This window comes from Austrofundulus limnaeus, unplaced genomic scaffold (genome assembly GCF_001266775.1).
Source record: "Austrofundulus limnaeus strain Quisiro unplaced genomic scaffold, Austrofundulus_limnaeus-1.0 Scaffold2, whole genome shotgun sequence".
NCBI lineage: Eukaryota > Metazoa > Chordata > Actinopteri > Cyprinodontiformes > Rivulidae > Austrofundulus > Austrofundulus limnaeus.
In genome coordinates this window covers 2,726,189-2,749,667 of record NW_013952404.1, presented here as the reverse complement: position 1 = coordinate 2,749,667, position 23,479 = coordinate 2,726,189, and the positions used below count along the sequence as shown (strand labels likewise).

The 23,479-nt window shown below is 37.5% G+C and overlaps 1 protein-coding gene across 1 annotated transcript in view; it reads left to right on the top strand.

Annotated features, from left to right (window-relative positions):
* Positions 1-22,477, top strand: part of scaf8 (SR-related CTD-associated factor 8) — a 24,712-nt gene extending 2,235 nt beyond the window's left edge. Inside the window, exons 3-20 of the mRNA XM_014010673.1 lie at positions 13,619-13,663; positions 13,904-14,065; positions 14,763-14,919; positions 15,006-15,133; positions 15,396-15,572; positions 15,667-15,746; positions 15,871-15,982; positions 16,361-16,492; positions 16,590-16,708; positions 16,990-17,183; positions 17,295-17,395; positions 17,646-17,759; positions 17,941-18,097; positions 18,339-18,469; positions 18,660-18,801; positions 18,882-18,929; positions 19,025-19,249; positions 19,328-22,477. Coding sequence (XP_013866127.1) covers positions 13,619-13,663; positions 13,904-14,065; positions 14,763-14,919; positions 15,006-15,133; positions 15,396-15,572; positions 15,667-15,746; positions 15,871-15,982; positions 16,361-16,492; positions 16,590-16,708; positions 16,990-17,183; positions 17,295-17,395; positions 17,646-17,759; positions 17,941-18,097; positions 18,339-18,469; positions 18,660-18,801; positions 18,882-18,929; positions 19,025-19,249; positions 19,328-21,090 — 3,987 coding nt within the window. The 3' untranslated portion in view covers positions 21,091-22,477. The remainder of the gene's footprint in view (positions 1-13,618; positions 13,664-13,903; positions 14,066-14,762; positions 14,920-15,005; positions 15,134-15,395; positions 15,573-15,666; positions 15,747-15,870; positions 15,983-16,360; positions 16,493-16,589; positions 16,709-16,989; positions 17,184-17,294; positions 17,396-17,645; positions 17,760-17,940; positions 18,098-18,338; positions 18,470-18,659; positions 18,802-18,881; positions 18,930-19,024; positions 19,250-19,327) is intronic.
* The last annotated feature ends 1,002 nt before the right edge of the window (positions 22,478-23,479 follow it).

The window sequence follows — 23,479 nt, the reverse complement described above, 5'->3', positions numbered from 1 at the left end:
GTAAAACATGTAGGGCTGCGGCCCTCGAGGACCAAGATTGCCCACCCCTGATCTAAACTGAAAAGAAAAATATAGAAATAAATAAAGTACAAAAAAAGATGCAGCTGCATTTAAACAAAGCATGTGCATTTTAATGTGCAACTTAGGCAGGATTGTTACTGTAACTGGTGGAGAAACAAGTTATTGTTGCTATTGCAACTCTTTTCTTCAAAGGAAATTAGATGATGTTTGTTCATAACTTGGCAATGTTTGATTTTTTTTCCCATTATTATTAAAGTTGTAAATTATTATATTTTAACTCTGGCTATGCTCTCAGTTACTGAAAACCTTTGAACAACTCTATAGATCAGGTTTTCCTGGGCTTTAAGAGGGAGTAGTAGTTTCAAATAGGTATTATGAGGACATTGACCCCCATAAAGTGTCACTCATTGTTTATATTTGGGTAAAACATATTCGGTACTTGAGTTATCTAAAAAGATTGCAACAGTAAAATGTTATCGTTGTAAACTGACATAATGAAAACAATGTGGAAGTTGTTAATATGTAAGTTAATGATGCTAAGAGCAACGTTGGGTTTGGGTAAAATGGCTCCTCGTCTCGCTATAAAATATTTGACATTTAAACAACTATCACCTAATAACTTCAAGTCTTCTGTAAATATAAAAAATATTCTTAGACAAGCTCTGTGCTCTTTTCATTTCTGTATTTTAATTCAAGCTATATTAGAGTAAGACTACATCTTAAGCTCTTTTTGTAAATCTAGTTAAACACCTGTTGCATACAGGTACAGACAGACTACTTGTGAGGCTGAGATTGTGTGCATTAATGGATTTAATCTATATCATTTGTTTGATTTGCTCTCTTCAATATACAAAGACTTCAATGCAGCGTCATTGAATTGACCCAGTGGCATTTAAATATCTTTGCGAACGTTTACTAGTTGCGTTCAAAATTGTGGTAAATAATCAGAAGTAAGCAAAACCAGTAAAATACATTTTTTYCTCAATTTCATGTATGTAGATTGTCATTTGTTCATCAGGATTTTGTAAATCGCGTATTAAAGCTTATTATTAAAAATAAAACTTATCGGTTACCAACCCAGTGGTTATTTTCTCAGTACAATAAATGCAAAACCTATGGAAATACTGTATGCCTGAGAGATAAGAACAATATATTCTTACTAAATGTCAGATTTCTTTCATCAGTAATTCTATTATTATTTGTGCCTTTAATTATTGACATAAATTGACATAATCTTAGTATGCAACTAGCAAAAATACATTTTCATATCACGTATTTGTCATTTTTCTTTCTTATTTTTAGTGTTTCTGTGTTTTGTGTTGCCTGTGTATAACACCCGTTTCCCCTTCCCTCAGCAGCTCTCCCAGCTCCCCCAAAGCACTGAAAGTGAAGCAGGAGGATGGGGTGGAGAGAGTTACAAAGAGATAAGAGAATCCCTTACCAGCTTAGGTAGGAGTATGGGTTGTTTCACAAGAAGGATGATAGCAGACTAAAATCACTATAACTTAATTTGTTCCCACACACCAGGAGAGGCAGGGTTTTTGCTGTTCTAGTTGTCATGCGTTGGCTGGTGTTGAGCTATTGATGGTTAAAATTGAAGCTGCACTCTTGATCATTTTTCTTAGTTAATACATGAACATGGGCGTCGTGTTTTATGTGGATAATGTTTGATTTTTTTAAGCTCATACTGAATATAATTGCAGCTGAAGCAGTCGCTTGAATGTGTGGATTTTACTTTGGGACTTAGAAGGTGAATTGAAAAGTTACTGGTCTTAATTTAAAAAAATATTGACCTTAAGTATTTGGTCATGCAAATTTCATTGGTGCCTAAATTTTAAATGTATATTTTCCAGTTAATCACATTTGCATTTGTCTGTAGCTAAGCAGGTGACTCGTATATGCACTTGAGTTTGCACAATAGGGAATGAGCAGGGCAAGATGGACTTGTTTTTATGTAGATAATTTATCAAATGCTCTTAATATTATATCATAAGTTGGCTCCCCCCCAGTTCTTTGCACTGAAAAGTTAGCCAGACACAGATCCTATGTTAGTTGGTGGTGGTTGTATTTTCTGTGCCCAGAAGGCAACATGACACACAGCAAGCATCCTTTCCTTTGAACATAGAAATTGGAGAACAAAGAACAAGCTCAATGAGTAGCCTAAAGCAACATCAGCATCTGTTTCAGTGACCACTAGCATCTAAAAAATAAATATTTTAGAAGTTTTAGGGTTTCCATTTTCACACATGTTGGCTTGTGTCAGTGTGTATCGACTTGGCATATCCCACTAACGGCTTTCAGGTGTTTGTGCATCACCTGAATTCTTCTTAGCTTTTATATCGATAGAAAACAACTCCTGAAATCAAATAATATTTAGTTCTTAAGAGAATGCATGACCCCTGTGAATGTTTTTGACTTAAACAGGGTTCTAGAGTATTTAAAATTCCAGTCACTGGCACTGGTGCGACCAGTCATTTGAGGAGGGGGGGTAGCGGTCGCCCGCTGTCACAGAAAGTCTTCATGTCCCGTAATAAATCAATCTAGCAGTATCAACACAGCGCTCAGCTCAAACACTACCTCCCACACACCCCCACACCCTGCATACATGTTATGCATAGCAAAGCAACTGTGTTTTAAAAAAATTTAAAAACCAGTTCAAAAAAACATTTTATTTTGTTAACTGCGGAGATAAAAAGAAGATGCAGATGTTCGCCTGCTCTTAAGTCCATCTTGTAGATTTAACATTTGGCTTCTGCTSTAGGAGTGCAGCAGATCATTTCAGCAGCATGTGGAAGCTCATCAGGGGTAGACAATTAGGATTTTTTTCCAGGTTGTCCAGCAGACAACCTGTTGACAAAATCTGGTTGTCCGCCAAAAWTTTTTGTTGTCCTTTCGAAAAATGGCAAATTTTATTGAATATAACAACAGAAGGTAACAGAAACATTACAAATGTGCAATTTTCATAYGCTCAAAAGGAGTGGGCAGATGTATACTTTCACCTCTTCTCCTGCAACCTTGTTCCCATCACTTCTTGTTCAAACAAATTATTCTTAATGTCTTCAAAATTAATGCATCCAACAACAGTGTCACCTGCAATTACATTTTAATTAAAAACCTTTGAAACTTGTGACCATTTTATTTGAAGATTAAACTGTTTAATTTACAAGTTTGCCCCTAAAACCAGTTTTTTATGGTGAAGAGAAAAAATCAAGGGGATTTGTATTTTGCAACGCAGTTTAACCATTTTCATTATTTAAGAGCAGGTTGATTTTAAATGAATCAAATTGATTTAGAGAATTTGCCACGATACCCAGCCCAACTGATGACATTCTGCAGGAAGAGAGATGATTTAAACAGCTTTATTCTAATTTACTTGTATGTAATTTATTGTTTTCAGCTGAGGACTTGTCTGATATATTTAGTTTAAAACCTCTCAGTATGGTTCTAAATAAGTTCAGCACAAAACAGCCACAGCACCTTGTTGCTAAAACACCTGATAGAATTAAATTTAGCAGATATTTATGATAAACATCTGAAGCTGACTCACAGAGAACTCTGTGATTTTAGGGCAAAATAAAAGTCAAACGAAGACACGTCTGTGTTATAAYGTGGAGCGTATAATTATTCTTTAATATTATATTGTTTATAAGAACATGCACTCCTGCGGCAGCGCTGCTCCTTTGAGAATCAGGAGTTCACGTCCAGGTTGTACATGTGTGTAAAATGACGACGCTCCTACACATTAACGTAGGGCTGGGCGATAAATTGATTTAATCGATAAATTTGAATTTGCCATTTATAAAGATTTAATTTTGGGAAAATCGAGATTGTTTTCCCACCAATGAACTCTTTTGGGCTTCTGTGGTTCAGATGTCACCCCACCTGTCCCTCAAGACGTTTGGTGCATGACATGACAATATGGCAGCTAGCAAAGAGGATCTGCTTCTCAAAAAAGGCACTGTTTCTTCAGTTAACTGGAACTGGTTTGGTTTTGCAACCTCGGACTTTGAGCAACGAACACCTCACTGCAAAATCTGTTTGAAAGCTCTTGCTACAAAAAGCAGGAGTACAACAAATTTGTTTYGACACCTGAGACAGAGGCACGCCATTAAGTGGGAAGCAAAATCGATTAAAATCAAAAAATAAATTTCGGATGAAGAAAAAAAATGGGATAATTTTTTTGAGGGCCATATTGCCCAGTCCTAGTTCAAGTGTTATTTTACTGAAATACTTAAAACACCCTTGAAAAAATACAAACTTTTTTAAACTGGACTTTAGGCAGTGCTCACAGCAGAGCAAAAAAGGATAGTGGCTGATTTTCAGACCTTTGTGGGGTAGAAAGGCCTATCTTTTCTGCCGATCTTCTCCACCAATCTGATCTAAGGACCGGCCTATCTCCCATCTCCCAAAAGTAAGGAAATCGGCGCAGATACATCGGTGCACCCCTACTTYAGACTTGTGAATTAAATTGAATCAAAATCCCATCATGACAGACTTTGTGATATTTTTTGAAACATCACATCACATCGAATGACAAAAAGCAGCAAAYATTTAAATATAAAATCTGAGGGGCTTTTAGAAAAATGGGAGAAATGTAGTTGTAGAACACATTAAACATATAAAAAAGTGGTTCCTTTTAAGCACTATATTAAGAAGTTGTTGGTGGCCAGTTTTAAATAGGATGTGGGGTTGAACGATATTGGCAAAAAAGAGAAAATAAACACAGTTGTGGCATTTAGCCAGTAACGGTTAATATGAAAATTAGGGCTGGACAATATGGCTAAAATTTAGATCATGACATAACCCCTAATCTCAGTCRATACAAAATAATTTTGATATGAATAATAAAAATGTCATAAAAATTGCCAAGAACACCAATATTTACTGTACCTACACACCTGATGTGATTCAAAACATCTTTTAAAGTCATGACTAGTTAGAACAAAAAGCGAGATATCTCAAATTTATGTTAAGACTAGTCATAACTTAATTGTTTATATCTGAAATATGTTTCAGGTAGTAATTAATTGCAGCTATCTCGAATTGGAGCCTCCATACAGCTTAATGATGAATCTCACATTTATACTGAATGTAATTAGAGATATCTCAATTAACTGTCTAGTCATAAATCGATTTCAGATATTTGGAATGTAAGTGTGGTGAAGCCGATTTTATGTCAAATCAGCCTTCCATCCCCATCTATGTTTGCTGTGTTGGTTGCACTTTGCTCAACGCAGCTGCTGACGAGGAGGAGGGGATGTTTTAGGAAGAGGGCTTAAACTTTTAGAGGGGTGGGGTGAGCTCTGAACTACAGAAGCCCCAAAGAGTGCAATAGAGGGGGAAAAAAATCTAAATTTTCCCAAAATTAAATCTTTATAAATGGCGAATTTGAATTAATCKATTAAAATGATTTATCGCCCAGCCCTAATTTGAACATTGAAGTTTTAATTGTGACTTTATAACAAATGTCAGTGTCAATTATTTAAAAAATCAGTATCGGCCAAAATCGGAATCGGCGGGTCAGACCTTTTAAAGATTGGAGATCGGCAAGAAATCTGTAATCTGTGCACCCCTAGTCTGCAATCAATATGATGCAATTTCATATGCCCATCTAACACAATCATTTAAATAATTGTGTTAGATGGGCTTATGATATCGATCCACATTGGGCATTAGATGACAACGTGGATCAGGGTTTGACAAGATTTATTTATTTTTTATTTATTTATTTTATTTACCTGCCCTGTTGGGAAGGTGACGAAAAATGTTACCTGCCTAACAAAAATGTTCAAAATTTGATCAAATATAAGAAAAACGTGTACTGTATTTGTACTACCAAAATATTAACATTGTTACAGAGGTAAATAATATCTGATTAAACAGATGCAAACATTTCAGACTTTGTTAACTTGACTGACTGAGTCACCCACAGTCAGTCAATGGTTTTATCAAAAACATCTTCAATAAACTTTTTAGACCTTTCCAGTGTTTCCCTGGAGTATTGGCCTTGAGAGGGCTGCTTACATCAACAGCAGCAGCGTTGTTTTAAATACAATTTACAGAACATGAAAAAGTCTGATATTTGCAGTAATTGAATCTTGTATGTATCTCGTATCTAAAGATACATTTAAGATATCTTTTTGTCGTCTCTATGGGTAATAATACATAAAAAACACGTTTTTTTTTTTCCTCCAACAACTTGGGTGTGAAAAAGCTACGGTTGTTAAAGCTTCGCTCTACGCGACGTGCAACGGGAGGGAGGGAGGAAATGAACCCGTGACACGACATAACTTTTCTACAGGGGAGGGGGAAATTTTGAGGATTTATTCTTTCTATGCGTGTTTTAAAATGCTATATTTCTTCATTTATTTTCAGAATATTTTGAATAAATGACCATATAAATTAGGGTTGGGCGATATTGGCAAAAAAATTAATCACGATTAATTGTGGTGTTTAGCCGATAACGATTAATATGACAATTAATCCCCTGGAGTCCCTGGACACCCTTATGTCCAAGTCACAYGACCAATTTAGTGGGAAAGATTTGCTCTTTGTAAAAATCTTTTTCAATCTTTGTCAAAATTACAGACTTCAGGCTGTACTTCAAATTTTAAATTGTGTTGATAAATAAGTTACAGAACTTTTGTTTAAATGTTCGTCATATTTGAAGCAGAGAGGGGCACTGAGCGGACTGACCGGGGAAATATCCAGTCAGTCTGCCTGGTGGCATTAATCGTATTAATCGTCAAGTGCCAAAAACTAATCGATTAATGTTTTTCTGACGATTAATTGCAGACGATACGATTATGCCCAACCCTAATATAAATCAATAAAAGAAATWGTTTACCTGCCTGGTCAGGCAGGCATCKGGACACACCCACCTGCCTGAATATGAGTTTTACCTGTGGTCGGGCAATAGGATTTGTCAAACCCTGATATGGATCAATGTTTTCATTTTGCCTCAATGTTATTGATTTATTTAATCGATTTATAGATATGAATACATGTAATGTTACACCCCAAATTAGTATATTAAGAAAGAAACAGTTAACACTTGACATGGTTTGGGAGATGCATSATCTTTCACTTCCACAGTTTAAAAAAAAATCAAATTGAGTGTAATAGGTGGGTCTAGGTGCATGCTTCGATTTAATTATTATTATTTTTTAATTGAAGTAAATAGTGAAATTTCTCAGCCAGTTTTCTAAGATTTTAAACCACCTTTCAGTCTTTTATTCTACACAAATATAGATCCAGTCTTCCTCAMTATTACAGCAGCAGTTCTTGGATCAGTAACGATAACTTAATCAGAGGAATCCAATCGATCATCTGACAACATCACCAACAGCACTGTCCAAACCTTTCTCCTCTGTAGTTTTACCCATGGACTGTTTTTTGTTTGTTTGTTTTTTGTTTGTTTGTTTGTTTCTCAGCATCTGTGCCAAATGGAGAGAAAACTGATTTTGAGCTTTAGCCTGTTTATATACATCAGTTCAGTTGCTGGTAACAAGTGTGTTTCGTTTTACGTTTAGAGCAGTTTGTTTAAAAGCTCGAAATAAAACTTCTATGTAAAATGGCATGAGAAAAATGTAGGTGAACGTGCAGAGTTTTATCATGAGCTTCAGTGTTCTTGCATTATTTTTCTGGTGTTGATAAATAATTACTGTTGTGTAATTAAATTCTAACATTATAATGCTAACTGATCAATATGGTTATAGGTTTTGTAGGTTTATTGCATGCTTTAATTTAMCTTWRSYKKTTTTTKRMSAMYKSYTTWRKWSYKSMMYTTYAAACACATTTGTTGAATTCCGTTGCATMGTTGCTGCACTAATCTGCGAGGTCACAGTCAAATCTGTTTTTGCTTTAAAATGAATTCTGAAATGAATGTGGAAGTAGATGTACATATTATGTACTGCTGAATGGGCTTCAAATGCTCCAAACTCTTAGAATTTTATGCTTGATGATCCCACCGATAAATTTAAACCCAGGGCTTTTTTTGTTTCTTTTAGTAAACTTCCAACAACATTTTCTTAAATGTTTTATTATACCATTATTACATAAAAATATATTTTTTTTAGTAATTTGATAGGTTAATTTGCAGAAAAATAGTCTATCTGGGGGAGTGCAGCACTTGTGAAGTATTTCTAATTTGACTATTACTGTGGACATAGCAGTAGCACTGTATTGAGTATCGATTAATGAATGAATCTAAAGTTGATTGATCTTATCGATTGACTMACAATTCATTTATAAGTGGCCATTTTCTTAAAAACCTGACTTTTCTCTTGTATCAAGAAGGTCTTTCCATAACATGAAGGGATGATTTTATTTTAAAATATGCTGAATTTGAAAAATGAAACACTTTATTATATTTTAACAATTTATTGTTCCACCTGTATTACCGAGAAAAAAAAAAGAAAATTGTGGCACTATGTCCGTTTAAAATTTACTAAAATCTAACAAAATAGAATCGCCGCCACATTTCATTCAGCTTCTGCATCTTTTTATTTTCTTTGTCCTGTTGATTTTCTGCTGCTTGACAAATAACTTTAGATCTGAACAAAGATCTTTTTTTTCTCGAGAGAAAAATGAAATTAATTGTGAACTGCACTGTTTTTCCATGGGACTGGTTCCTGCTTGCGATGCAACGTGCATCAAATTGGACAGTCATTAAAAAAAAGTGGCGTATATATTATTTATAATAACTCAGATTTTACTTGGCCTATCCACAAAATTTTAAAATTKATTTTAAGTTTGAAGTCTACTGGCTCTTTCAGAAGACAGTACTGATTGTTGACACTCACCTTGGCAGTTCAGAAGTCACAGACAGACGCTCTGTTACTGCGCTCAAACAGGCTTTCAAAGAACATTACCCAGTGTGGGATTGCGTGGACAAAAACACGGCTGCCCTGGTGTGCTGCTGTCACTCAGGACTCTTGTCCCTTATTATATTGCAGAGAACAAAAATTCAACCATKTACGTCTTTTAAAGGTTTAAGTTTCAAAATATTCTGAGTCTTAAGGTTGTATTCATGTGTTGGATAATTTTAGTCTGTATTTTAGTCGGTATTTGTGCCAATAAAGTTTTATTTCCTCTGCACATATGTAAGTGCAGCTCAGGGGGATTAGGGGAAAAAACACCGAAAGTTTAAATCTGGTGTTTTGATTTAAGAAACCCACAGCTTACGGTTGTATTTCTAGTTGCTGGATAATTTTATTTTATTCAGTATTTGTGCCAATAAAGTCTGTTCATTTCCTCCTCTGCAYGTATATGAAGTGGAACTCGTCAGGCTTAAAAAAACAAACAAAAGAAAAACAGCAATCTGATGTTTGATTTAAGAAACCAGAGGCTGGTTCGTTCCAGAAGGTGTCAGTCAGAACTACGCCGGCCCACATTCTCAGGAGTCTGATGTAACATGTCTGTCACTACCTCGCTTGGAGGTTCAGAGACAGACGTGGATATTTCTGTCACCCCACTCCGCTTCCGAATGAGCCAAGGGATCAGAACATACATCGGTAACGGTAGCCTTACTTTTGACTCAAATTTAAACAGAATCGGAGAGTAGGTGTATCTCCGTCTAAGCGGACATTATCAGTTAATCGAATGGAACAAGTTTTAATCTAATAAACTATTATTCGGTTAATTGTGTCGTGACTCATTATCAGTTGCTTTTATACATCTACATAAAATTAATTAAAAAAAAGTTAATTGTTGTTTGTCACTGCGCATACGTTGGAAAGACTTTGAACTGAAAACAAACACATGTAGTGCAGCTAACTTAGGTTTAACAGACTAGTGTTTAATTTGCACTTATATGCATATGAAAGCATTTGAATTAAGCTCTGATATAAGTTTTTTTTAGCAATGTAAGTATTTCTTAGAACATTTTAATAATTTAGCATAATTTGCTGAATTTTAAACTTGTGCTAAAAATCAGTTCAYCTTTTTATATTTAAAAAGCAGTCCATAGTTGCAAAAGAGATAACAACTATTTACACTTACTGCTTTACCTGTTTGTTCTTGTTCGACTTGTTTGGCCTTTCTACAGTTAGTATCAGAAATATATAAATATTGCCTGTATAATAAACATTTAATGTTAATTAGACAAACACCAACATAAACAATTTGCTAAAAAGCAGACTTGGATAAACTGTGATCTAAATCAGTAGTTCCTAAAGTTGGGATTGGGACCCCTTTTGTGGGTCACGAAACATCAAGTAAGGGTCCCCAGATGATTTCCAGACATCAGTTTCAATGCAAATAAATTGATAATGGAATATTTTCACCATGATTATTGCAATTTATTTTATAATAATCATAAATGAATAAAATATAGTATCATACTTATTAGGTTTGTTTATATTGTTATTATTCCCATGTGTAACAGAGGTATTATCAAAGTTTGCATACAGAAACAGGTAATATCTGGGGTCACGAATTTCTGCAACTATTATTTGGTGGGCCGGAAGATAACAAATTTGAAAACCATTGATCTAAATCATAGTAATCATAAGTGCTTTAATAAAAGAAAAGTTTACTCTTTTTCTTGCCTTTCCCATTCATTTCTTATCAATTCAATTTCAGAATAAAAAATAACAATCTTTTAGAAAATAACTCAGTTGGTAGAGTGACGTTTCARTTACTGGGTTAATATGGGAAAATGTTTCTTTGTCGGTTCACATGTGGAACTTGGATGAAAATACCAACACCAAATTGTCACCAGTGTCGTTTTCACTTGTGTTTTGAGTAAACATGTTTATTAAATGAGTATAATATAAAGTAAAAATATGAGCTAATCGGTTGGATGCACATGTACCTTCATTTATCTTGTCATTACTTGAYTTGAGTCATGCATCACTAAGTCAGTGTCCAATAAAACAAGCAAATTAAGTGTGGAGCCAGGCAGGACAGATACAAAGTATAATTTGTCACTCTTATTTTTAAAGAGAGAGCCTTCCTGATGTGGATCATGCACTACCAGTCATAATTGCTGCTAGCAATAATCTCACATTATAGCTATATTTACAACATCTGGCTTAAAACTGGATCTAATGTAAAAMTGCTCTGATCATTCTTGCTTTAATGCTCATTTAATACATTTTACTCTTTAGTGTTTGTTTATTGTTGTAGTTGTAAATTAAAATCAATAACAGATAAAGAGCCAAAAAGCTTGTTAAGGATTTTGCACATTCTATAATTTGAAATCTTGAAGGATACAGGCATATTCACTCTAACAGTTTATTCTCTCACATTCAGTGCAAAACTATGGATTTTTCTCAACTCTAAAATCATATTCCTTTTTGACCTACATTCAAAAATGTGTATACTATTTTTTGTTACAGTAATTTATGAATGCATTTGTTGATTATGTCGTCATGACATTGTATCTCAATCTCAAAAGATACTGCTGCCACAATTTATATTAACTTTAAGAACACCAGGACTGTTTGCAGTATATTGCCAATAGATGGGATGTTTTAAAACATCCCATCCCATCATGGACTTATACGTTTGAGCCATTGATTTTATATAAAAATACTGGAGCAGGATCCCAGGAGTGAAAGCCAAAATTGACACAACATCCCCAAAGACTACTAGCTTTAGGTCCCAGCCCACTGACTCTCTGCGTGGTTCTTACTTTGCTGCTACTGTTTTTTTTAAATATTCATTTTTTAAGTAAAGTCCTTGTAACACCATTGTGAACAGGGAAGTGGTGTTATTGTTACTATGTCATTAGTTTAAAAACTATTGTGTATTTTGTTGTAAATAGTCGAAACTTTTCAAATAGTTAATTCCACTGGTACAGGAGACAGGGTGCTATGTTAAAAACTGTAAAACTAGCATTAAGTTCCCCTGATTTTTATTTTTATGTGAAAAACACCATACAACAAATGAACAGTTTCATCAATGTGTGTGATCAAGAGACTTTTGGGGGTCTTTGTAACTACTGATTTAGGTCAAATCAATTTTTCACATGCACATTGTGTCTATATAGCTGGGACCATGTCTTTTTTAAAGTTGAAATTTGGTTTTGTCTCCCACCTGACAGAACTCATTTTAATTTCATTTACCATGGTCCTGAACAACCGTTTTTAGCCAGATTATATCCAGATCATCTTCTGTACTTTACCTCCACCTACTGGCTGGTTGTGTAACTTCATAAAAATGGAAAATGTTTTTATTATAATCGTTCAGCAGGCATTAACTTGACAAACACAGCATTCCAATTGTGACAAATATTAATGAATAAGACCTGAGCAATAATGTCACAATAGAATTTTGTGTGTWTGATAAGATTTTAAAAGAATCCTGGGACTTAATGCAGGTTTGTTTCCTATTCATAAATTCAGTCTGTGTTTAGTTTGCCAGACTGTATCATTGCTGTTATTTAGGAAAACGAGATACTTCTGTTGCAGTTAAAAGTGAYGTTATTCATATTCTCTTCCAGTTCGTTCCGGGACGTTGTGCTACTAAGCATTACATTTTTTTAAAATGGAAAAATCTGTGTTGAAATGTAATAAATTTAAAACATGCTATGTCATGTCATGGAATTGAAAATGTTGTAGYCAAAGCCCTTTCTGCAACACCTGATGGATATAAGAGATGTATCTAACTTGACTTCGGAAGCCGTTTAAAAGGACAAGATATGAGCTGCAGATGGTAGAGACCAGCACTAATAAGACAGTCTGCAAATGGAGCATTGATGTTCTGGTGCAGTATTTAATGCCATTTCTTTCTCAATGCAAATAGTGACCAAAGTTTTCACAACTTGGTACCAGTGGTTAGTTAATGCACAACTATGGAGTTAAAGACGTTACTTGCTTCTGCTGGCTAACATAAAAAGTAATTTTTTTTAAAGTTCGGAATTCAAGATGAGTCCCGAGACTTATACAACTGATTTAATTGGCTTGTATTATGTCAGTATATATATGTATTTTTTTCTGAAGATGTTATTCTTCATTAACCCATATTCGTTGGTAGTTACTTGCACACAAAGGAGGTCTGTAAATGTCATCCTGTGTTTGGAAAAAATGTTTATCATTTTCTTTCAGTGTTATTAGACAAGGTAAAACAATTAGTTTCAGTTGAGAAGTTGCATCAAATATTCTCTAAATTCCATAAATCACATACTGTATATACTGATAGTTGGGGAATTTTTTTTGAAAAAGACAGAATAAAATCTCTTTAATATTTAGCATAATTAAAGTTCAAACTTTGAGATTCCTAACGTGATTTTCGATTGAGTTACATGAGTGTTGTTTGTAAAAATGAAGTATTTGCTGGTCTTTTGACTAAATTAATTTGCTTTGACATCACCACCACTTTTACCAGTACATTGAAAAAAGTTGTTTTAACCTATTGTCTTTTTTTCTTGCTTGTAATAAGTCTAGGAATAAACAAAATTACAGTTTCATACAATCTGTTTTCTATCGAAGGATGCACTTGCTGTGAAGACATTTTTCCTCTTGTTTTAAGTTTTGATCATCCTGAGATGCTGCATTTTTCTTTCAGCTGCTGTTACTGCAATATTTCTTTTTAGAAATGAATATTAAAATTACTGACAATGTGTTCTTTCTTTCTTTTTCTTTTCTTTCAGTTTTACAAGCATGTTGTCCAGAGTGTAGAGAAGTTCATACAAAAGGTAAAGTACACCCAATTTGTCACATTCAATCAAATGCTGCATAAATTTTCAGTAAACATTATATTCAACTCTATTTTATGGCTAATGTTGGATGTAACGTTTAATAATAAACTTTAGTAGCTGCAAGTTTTGGGCTCCTGTTTCTGACACTAGGTGCCCTRATTTAGTCAGCTAATTCAAAGACAAGATGTCTGTGTAGTTGTTTGTTTAAATAACTACAGCTGTATATTTCTTCCGCAGTGCAAGCCAGAATACAAAGTCCCGGGGCTGTATGTCATCGATTCCATAGTCAGACAGTCACGCCACCAGTTTGGCACAGAGAAAGATGTGTTTGCTCCGCGCTTCAGCAAGAATATCATAGCAACCTTCCAGCACCTCTACCGCTGCCCTCCAGATGAAAAGGTCAGTTTGTATTAGTTTCTCTGCTGTTTTGCTTCTGTGGGTTGTGTTTGTGGTTTATCGTTTTACAACAGCAGTTTATAAGACAAGAGTTGGAATATAATAGAACACAGATTTCACTTACATATTGTTTRTATATCCGTCMATCCATTCATCCATTTTCTTCCCCTTATCCGGGGTCGGATCGYKGGGGCAGCAGCCCAAGCAGAGAAACCCAGACTTCCCTTTGCCCAGCMACTTGGACCAGCYCCTCTGGGGGAATCCCAAGGCGTTCCCAGGCCAGCTGAGAAACCAGCGTCCTGGGTCTTCCTCTGGGTCTCCTCCCAGTGGGACGTGTCCAGAACACCTCACAAGAGAGGCATCCAGGAGGCATCCTAACCAGATGCTCGAGCCACCTCAACTGGCTCCTCTCAACGTGGAGGAGCAGCGGCTCTACTCTGAGTCCCTCCCGAATGACCGAGCTTCTCACCCTATCTCTAAGGGAGAGCCCAGACACCCTGCAGAGGAAATTATAAATTTATAATTATAATTTATAATTTTAAATTTATATATTTATTTATTTATATTTCCATTTGTACCTAATTGAAGTATTAGGTTTTTGTAAGAAAAACATCAAATTGTATTGTATAGACCCTTCGTCCAACTGTGTCCTGGCATTTTGCTGCTTTGTCACAATTGTCATATGTTTTGTTGTGTTCAGAGTAAGATCGTGCGTGTCCTGAATCTGTGGCAGAAGAATTCGGTCTTTAAGAGTGACATCATTCAGCCTCTGTTGGACATGGCTGCGGGGATTCCTCCTCCCAGCACTACGCCTGTCCTGCCCAGCAGTGCTGCTCCAATAAATAACACTACACCTGGTAGGAAAGGGCACGTGCATGAAATAAGCGTGACATTATTTACTTTGGAATTTGATGTTATAATTGTCACTTTCTGTTTTTTTCAGGCACTCCAGCTACACCTGCCACTCCGGCAAACATTGTCCCAGGTCTGCCTGAGTGGGCATCCCAGATTACAAACACGGACACTGTTGCTGCTGTTGCACAGATCTTACAGAGTCCCCAAGGACAACAGGTTAGTGGGAAGCCTCCTAATTAAAAGTAAAAGTTGCTTTAGTTAAAGAAAATAAAGACTACAAAAAATAGAAAGAAGCAAAGAAGATGCTTTGTTTCTGTTAATAAGCAACATCAAGTTTTATTAAACTGCTAGTTTTTGATCATTGTTAATAAATTATAAATATTCTAGTTTTTATTGGTTGCCTCTGAACGATTTTTAAATTTTGCATACATGTCATTGTTAAAATGTGCTGAATACTCTGCATTGTGTTGTGTTGCAGCTTCAACAGTTGGTACAGAGTCTGCAGATGCAGCAGCAGAAGCCCCAGCCATCCTTGCTGCAGGCCTTGGATGCCGGCCTGGTGGTGCAGTTGCAAGCTTTGACAGCTCAGCTCACTGCCGCAGCCACTGCCAACAGCCTCAACCCTCTTGAGCAGAGAGTTTCCTCTTTTAATAAGGTAACACTGCCAGAAGCAGCTATTATACTGTATAATGATTTATTTCTTAGGTTTTATGGAGTTTCCTAATGTGATTGTTTTCTGTTTGCTGTAGAAACTTTTGGGTCCGTTTGACTTTGGGGGTGATTCTGAACGCAGTGAAGAATCTAAAAAAGACACCTCATCTTCTCAACTGTAAGCTTAGTTTATTATTTTTATAAAAAACATTTCAGTAGTGATTCGGAGTTTGTGTTACTTCATTGCTTCTGTCAGTTCCACTCAGTGCTAGTATCTAATTAAGCTGCTGACCACTTCTTAGGCCCATGGTGTCAGAGCCTATTAACAGCTCACTCTTTCATCAACTGGCTGAGCAACTGCAGCAGCAGAACCTGGAACAGTTTCAGAAGCAGCTGCTGGAGCACCAGCAGAAGGTAAAAGACATACACATAAAAAAACAGCATTGATTTTATTAATAAATATGCTTTTTCAGTTAATGCCTGTGATTATTGAGAAAATGTGCCATTTGTTTTCTGATGATGCTAAGCTAGTTCAGCTTTTCTTTTAAAGTTATTTGCTTTAAAGTTTGTGTGTTCTTAGTTTCTTTGTAGTCTCTAAGTTTAGGGAAATGATTCGGTTCTATATAACAAGTAGTTCTGTATTTTAATAGAGCTGTTATAAATAATGACCCGTGTCTATTAAAACTTTTTACAAGACCAACTAGCARCTACTGTTTCTACTCTTAGATCTACCTTTTAGAATCTTCACCAAAAATCCATTTTAAATATTGGCTGATGTTTTGTTTTCTCCAGGCAATGAATATAGAGAGCCAAGACTCAATCTTTGGGCAGGAAAACTCTGTTAGAACTGCACAGAACAGCAGCCAGCCGCAGCTTCCTGAGCCRGAGAGCAAGATGGATGACTCCATAGACAACCAACAGCAGGTATTTGTAGAAACTTGCTTCACACTGCATGTTATTTTTAAGCAACATTACTGCTGCTGGATTTAATTTTCCTGAAATTAACATTGACAATTTCTAGGATATGGACCTGGACGAGGGTCCTGATGGAATGGAGGAGGAGGAGGAGGAGATCTTTGAACCAGAGGAGAAGAAAACGACAAGTACACGGTCCAGAACACGTTCCAGGTCACGCTCGAGGTTTGTTCATTTTATTTTGTTTCTTACTCAACATGAATCAGTCTTTTTTTTATTATAAATTATTTAATTTACTTATTCATTTTTTTTGGATTGTGTCAAAAAATGTGGCTAAACTCAGAACTATAAACTGAATCACTTTCAAGCGTGAACTTTTAGATTGGTGATGCTTTAAGTATTAAGCAGTCATTCAAGCTGATTTGAAAGAAGCTGACTGGCTAATTGTAACGGTAACAAAAAGTCAGTATTAAGAAAAGTTTCCTAAGATGTTGTTCATTTTGTAGATCTCCTAAACGAAGAAGGTCSAGGTCCCGTTCTGGCTCTCGGAAACGCAAGCATCGCAAGCGGTCACGCTCGCGCTCCAGAGATCGCAAGAGGAAGTCTTCACGGTCTTACTCGAGTGAAAGGCGTGCCAGGGAACGAGAGAAGGAGCGTCAGAAGAAAGGATTACCTCCTATACGATCCAAGACTCTAAGTGGTAAGAGGAAGTCACTTTGGCTCGTTGTTAGATTTTATCACTTTTATTTTGTGCCAGTGATTTTACTGATGGATTGTGTTTTTCATCTTGTTTTTTTTTCTCCTTGCATAGTGTGCAGCACAACTCTGTGGGTGGGACAGGTGGACAAAAAGGCCACTCAGCAAGACCTCACAAATCTGTTTGARGAATTTGGCCAGATCGAGTCCATCAATGTAAGCAGACCTTGGTCCATGATAACACTGGTGTAATTGCATGTATCAGCCTGGTCTTTGATGTCCATCTGTTTGAWGAAACTTTTTTGATTTTCCCTCATTTTATTACTAACATTTTATTACTACAGTCTAACTTTGTTTTCTTTAGTTCACATGTTCTTTTCTCACCAGTAATACAAACCTGTTGGTGTTTTGTAGTATGGTTATATTTTGCTGCCCAACCTATGTAATATGAATTGTCTGTTTGCAGATGATCCCTCCCAGAGGCTGYGCCTACATCTGTATGGTCCACAGACAGGATGCATACCGTGCCCTCCAGAAGCTTAGTACTGGCTCTTTTAAGATTGGATCCAAGATCATCAAGGTCCCCTTTACTTTCTAATTTAATTCACGTTTACTCTATCTCTTTAATGTATTTTCTAATTTAATTTTGTCGTTGACCTCGAGTGGCAAAAGGTCTAACTTCCTGAACGCATGTTTTTATGCTGAAAGGAAATTGATTAAAAAGRGGCTGTGTTGTGATCTTTGTGTATCTGTTGATTTAGATTGCATGGGCTTTGAACAAAGGTGTAAAGCAAGAGTACAAGCAGTTTTGGGATGCAGACCTTGGTGTCACCTACATACCATGGGAGAAGGTCAAAGTAGATGACCTGGATGGCTTTGCTGAAGGGGGGATCATCGATCAGGAAACAGTCAATGATGGTATAATAACACACTTTTTCTTTCCATCCACGCTTCTTCCTTTTCTTTCCTTGTCCTTTTATTTTGTTGCATCAACAAAAGTCGGTTGATTTGGTAGCAGTCTTTATTCAAACTTACATATCATGAAAGCACAACTATCCTATCAAGCACTTTGTGGGATTTTACTTAAAGGATTTACAGGGAAAAAAAATCAAAACAAATAACTGAAWGTGACTGAGTTTATTTTTCTCCACAACTGCAGAGTGGGAAATTGTTAAGAGCACTGATCCAGCCAAGGAAGTTACAAGTCAACCAGTAAGCACCGAGGCAACAGTGGTATCCAATACACAAACTGAGACCTACAGCCAGCAGGTTACCATGATGCCTGTACAGGTACAGAAGAACTCTGTAAATAACAAGGCTCATTGAATGTTACATTGCACGAGTAGCTGTAATGTAAAAGATTCTAGTTTTTTAGAAATAATTTTATGTGTGTTTCCACGTTTTGTTTTGATTGCCTTACTTGTACATTGAAGTTTAAGTCTTAACCTTAAAGAGTTTTTTCTCCCACACTGTTATTCAGCTACCAGTGCCTCAGGCAGTTCCCAGTGCAGTAGGTTTGGTACCTCCTACTTTTCCTGTTGCGATGAGCATACCTCCACCAGGCTATGGGCCACCACCACCATTTATAAGGCCTAGCTTTAATGCCACACAGCCTCCACCAGGTTAGTACCCAAACTGTTGGCGTAAAATCTGATTTGCATACATTTTCAGTCTCACTGAGTTATTTTTCTCTGTTCGATAGGTTTTTTGCAGGCCCCGCACACAGCAGGAATGGCCCCAGTTACTACGTGTAAGATTTTTGGCAGCTCACTTTGATTATTTTCTATGTTTTTGAAATCTCCTTGTACGTGGTGATATATATATATATTTTTTGGTCATCCGTAGCTTTATTGCAGCCATCTGTGGCCACCAGTCAAGAAGCTGTCAAAGAGACACCCTTCAGCACTATGATCCCTCCAACCAGCACTATCCCTGGCAGCTTCATGCCCTCAGCCATCCCAGGACCTGGTATTTTTCCTCCAGTGGGAGTCCAAACTCAGCAGGCTAACAATGAGAAAATGCCACAGTCTGCAGAGGCAATGGGTGCTGCAGCAGATCTCGCTCTACAAGGTGAGTCATACTTTCGGTAAACGCTTTATTTGACTAAGAGGACTTTTAGCATTAAGTTACGTGATGTTCTCTTCTCAGGCATGCAGAATGCAGTCCGCAGTGGGATGGGTCTACTTGGCATGCACCCTACAGCTTCCCTCACCCATCCGCTGCATCAGTCCGGGTTGAGTGGTCAGAGAATGCCTGGGCTGTTGCCTATGGATGTTCGACCGAATCTCCTTCAACCAGGGCCTGCTGCTCGCTTCCCACTCCTTCTGCAGCAGGGTCATGCCCAGCAAGCAGCTGGCCTTCTTGACGGTTCTCTCCAGGCCCGCCCCCGGGCCCCCTTTCCTCATATGGACATCTTCAACAGGGCCCCAAACCTCACCAGTGAAAATGTGTCCAAAACAGAAGATGAGTCCTGCTCTAGAGCCGATGAGGGGAAAGACCAAGACTACCGCTTCCCACCTGTAGAAAAGCAGAGTACAGGCTTACTGCGGACCCCTCCACCAGAGCACAGAGAGACCCTTGGAGGTGGTGGAGGTCCAGGAGGAGGAGGAGGAAGGCCGCCTTTGCTTCAGACCCCTGGAACTCAGCCAGTAAGATCCAGCTTGGTGGGACGTTTGCAGGCACTTGCAGGCTTCACTCCTGATAACCGCTGGAACCAATCCAAAGGGGACTTTGATGAGCGAGATGGCATGCGAGGAGGACCACCGGCCCCAGGTGGTCCAAAAGGTTTTCAGGATGAACGCCCTCCCTCTGGGCCAAACTTCCCCAGTCGTTTTGACAGCCGTCCTGGAGCAGCAGGTGGAGCGGGACCTGGTGGGGGTCCGCAGCCCTGGAGCCGTGGAGGTGGTGCTACCTTCAGCAATGAACTTCATAAAGACCTAGATGACCGAAGACGTCCATGGGAGAGACAAAGAGACAGAGATGAAAGAGATGTTGACTTTAGGAGAGACATGAACGGTAATCGCCACAACCGTGAGCGAGAGCGCGAGCGGGATCGAGGACGAGAACGCACCAGAGAACACGAGCGCGATCGAGATAGCGACAAAGAGAAGGAGCGTGAACGTGGAGGCTGGACACCTCTCCTTCCTCTGCCTACTCCGCTCCTTCCCACCCCTCCTCTTAATCCCAACCTGACGCTGAATCAAGGCAAACTTCTGGTTCCTCTCAAATTAAACCCCCAGGTTCAGCCACGATTCCAGTCTCCACTTTTCCCTCAAAGTCAGGCCAAACCTCCCCTCCTGGGTCTGAAACAACCACTCCCTCTGGCTCAAATTAGGTCTCCTCCTCCATYGCAGACCCAAGCACCTGTTTCTAAGCCTCAGTCTGAAACTCCAGATCCTGATGAAACCCCTCCAGCACAGTCAGCTGGTTCACCCCATCCGTCATCTGACACCCAGGGTCAGAGTACATTAACCGAGCCTCCCTCTCAGCCTGAGCCATCACCACAACCAGAAACCCCATCACAAAAGAAATCACCACCTCAGACAACTGCTTCTCCAGACACTAAGTACCCAAGCCATCACTCCCCTTTGGCCCTCACACAAGCTGATAGCCCCCCTGAGGACCCCACTTCCTCTGTGGAAAAGCAGGAAGAGCCACAGAAGGCGTCCCAAGAAGAGAGATTCTCTATGCCACAACCTGAGTGGGTCAATGGACCCGAGAAGGACCATGTCAATGTGGCTGAGCCTACACCAGAACCTGAACATCATTCTTTGCTCATTGAAACTGAAACTGAGCCGAAGCAGGAGCAATTATCATCTCCTAGGGACCTAAACAATGAACAGAAGGAGCCCCTGGAGGAAGCTCTGAGTCAGCCAGTGGTAGACACTGTCACAGACACTGAGGGGACATAATCATCACTCAGTAGGTAAAAGATCATTTTGTAAAGTTGTCTCTTCTTCTCTGTACTCATGTCAGCAAAATACCACCACAACACGGGACATGACGAACATTGACTCACACCAGTTGTTGTCTGATAACCAACAACAAATGATTTTATCTCTTACAAATCCCAGTGTACTTAAATAGAAGGGTTTATTAATAGAATATTTTGTTTGTGTTTTATTTCCTTTTTCCTTTTTTTAAGTTGTGAAACCACACCACCCCTTTTAATTAATATAAGCTTTTGAAATTTTATTGAACTGTCTGCCATAATGTTTCAATTGTATATTGGGAAATTTAGCTTTGACCTTCCTATGGAAGAAAGCGAGAAATCCTGGCTGTTCAACAACGAATTGACTGCAGAAAATGTGATACTTGAAAACAGCAGCTGCTTGCCAATTTCGTCTGTCTTCTCTTCTTTTTAAAAATATGCTGCAAAGTTTTGCAGCAAAYGCTTTTATTCTGTTTCCAAGCAGAACAAATGTCCTACATGCAGTCAGACCAGAACAGCTGCTTTAAATTGGAAAATAACATTTAATTCAAATAAAAGTCAAACTGTTGTATCTACTAAAATAAGAAAGATCTGTAATTTGTTTCTAGTAATACCATGAACGCAAAAATAAAAGTAAATGCGAGATTTAAAAAAAAAATTCAGAAAATGAAGAGTAGGATGTTCTGATGTTGGGTACATAATGTTTTAGGTTGAAATAAACATGCTTTGTCTGTTTAAAACACATGCTTTAGGACTGTTTTCAGACCCAGGACCAGTGGGGGGTKGGGGGGAGACCACTTTACTTTTCAGATTTGTACACACTGTGTGCCGTCACTTCAGTCGATTTGATGATCTCAAGTTGCTGCTATACCATCTATCCACAGAGCACTTTGTTGGATGCAACCATGGGACTTGTAGTTTCTAGCTTCTGATGACTTCAGCCTGTATGTTGGCCTAAGCTTTTGCTGGGTGACTGRTGATGATAGCATTGTGCCTTTTTTTGAATGGATTTGTGGTTCACGATGCTACCCAACACTTTTGCGTGACGTACACCAGACTGTGCGTGCAGCTCAGTGTTAATGGGCTCTCTGGAGAGAATGCTACCTGCACAGAACTGACTTACCTACTGATTGAATGATAGCTGCGCAGTTTGTACAGCACTCACCTAAAGGAGAACAATATGTCCTCCATCAGAGTGTGCATGCAGGCCTGTAGCCATGTTTTAACCTTCCTGTCTCTCTTCTTCATTTCATAATTGTAGTGGTTTTCTGTTGAAACATACTATCAGAAATCTATAGTCTGCTGTTCTTCCAGAGCAAATGTCTACTACAGGAGTTGTGTTTAATAAAAGTTGAAGGTGCATCAGATATGTTGACGTTGTTATTGTCATAAATTCTAATTCAGGCAGATTAGATGACTTATTTCACACACAGCACTCTAATTTGAAGCTGATAACAAATTGTTGGACCAGACACACGTAAAACCTAAAACCATATCGTTTGAAGATATTGTACAATTAAATAATCCTAATTTGTATAAATTATATCTAATTATTTTGACTTGGTCTTGTTTGAAAATGTCACAGCAAAAAATAATAAAATACACTTAGACAAAACAATGTTAGACACTGCAAAAAGGATTCATACTAACAATCAGCAAAGATTTGAGCCTCCAGCACCAACACTACAACTAATAAAAAATAACACTGCAACTTAATTATTATCGTATTGAGTCACAAACTTTTATCAGTAAAAAAAAGCTTTATATCATAATAATGTACAAGACATATACAGATCATTTCATTTATTTATACAGGTTAGTCTCATTGAAACAATTCTTATTTGCAAGTGAGACCTGTTATACAAAAATAAAACAGTAAAATCAATACAACCAACAAAACACATAAAAATGAACACATCAACAAAAGCACATTGAAATAGATTCAAACAAAAGCTACCCTAACTTTAAAAGTAATCAAAATCGAAAAAACAGCTCAAACAGGAGAGAGTGTTTATGGATGTGATCTCTAGTTCTTTCATTAAAAGTTTAAATTTCTTGAAGGTAACAACACTGATCACATCAACAAATTGAATTTCCACCTGCGCTCATTAAAGTATCCGTCTGCCAATTTATTTTAATTTACTTAATAAGGCTGTTGAAGTGCCAGTTTGAAGACGCAGCCACAGAAACAGGGCACAGAATAATTTCCTTTTTTATAAAAGATGGTCAAGGAGATAAAAAAATGCATTGAAACAAATTAATTTTGCATTTAAAATAAGACCAAACTCAATTTTTAGTTTGTCAGTATACAGTGGTTTGCAAAAGTATTCATACCCCTTGAACTTTTTCATATTTTGTCACATTACAAC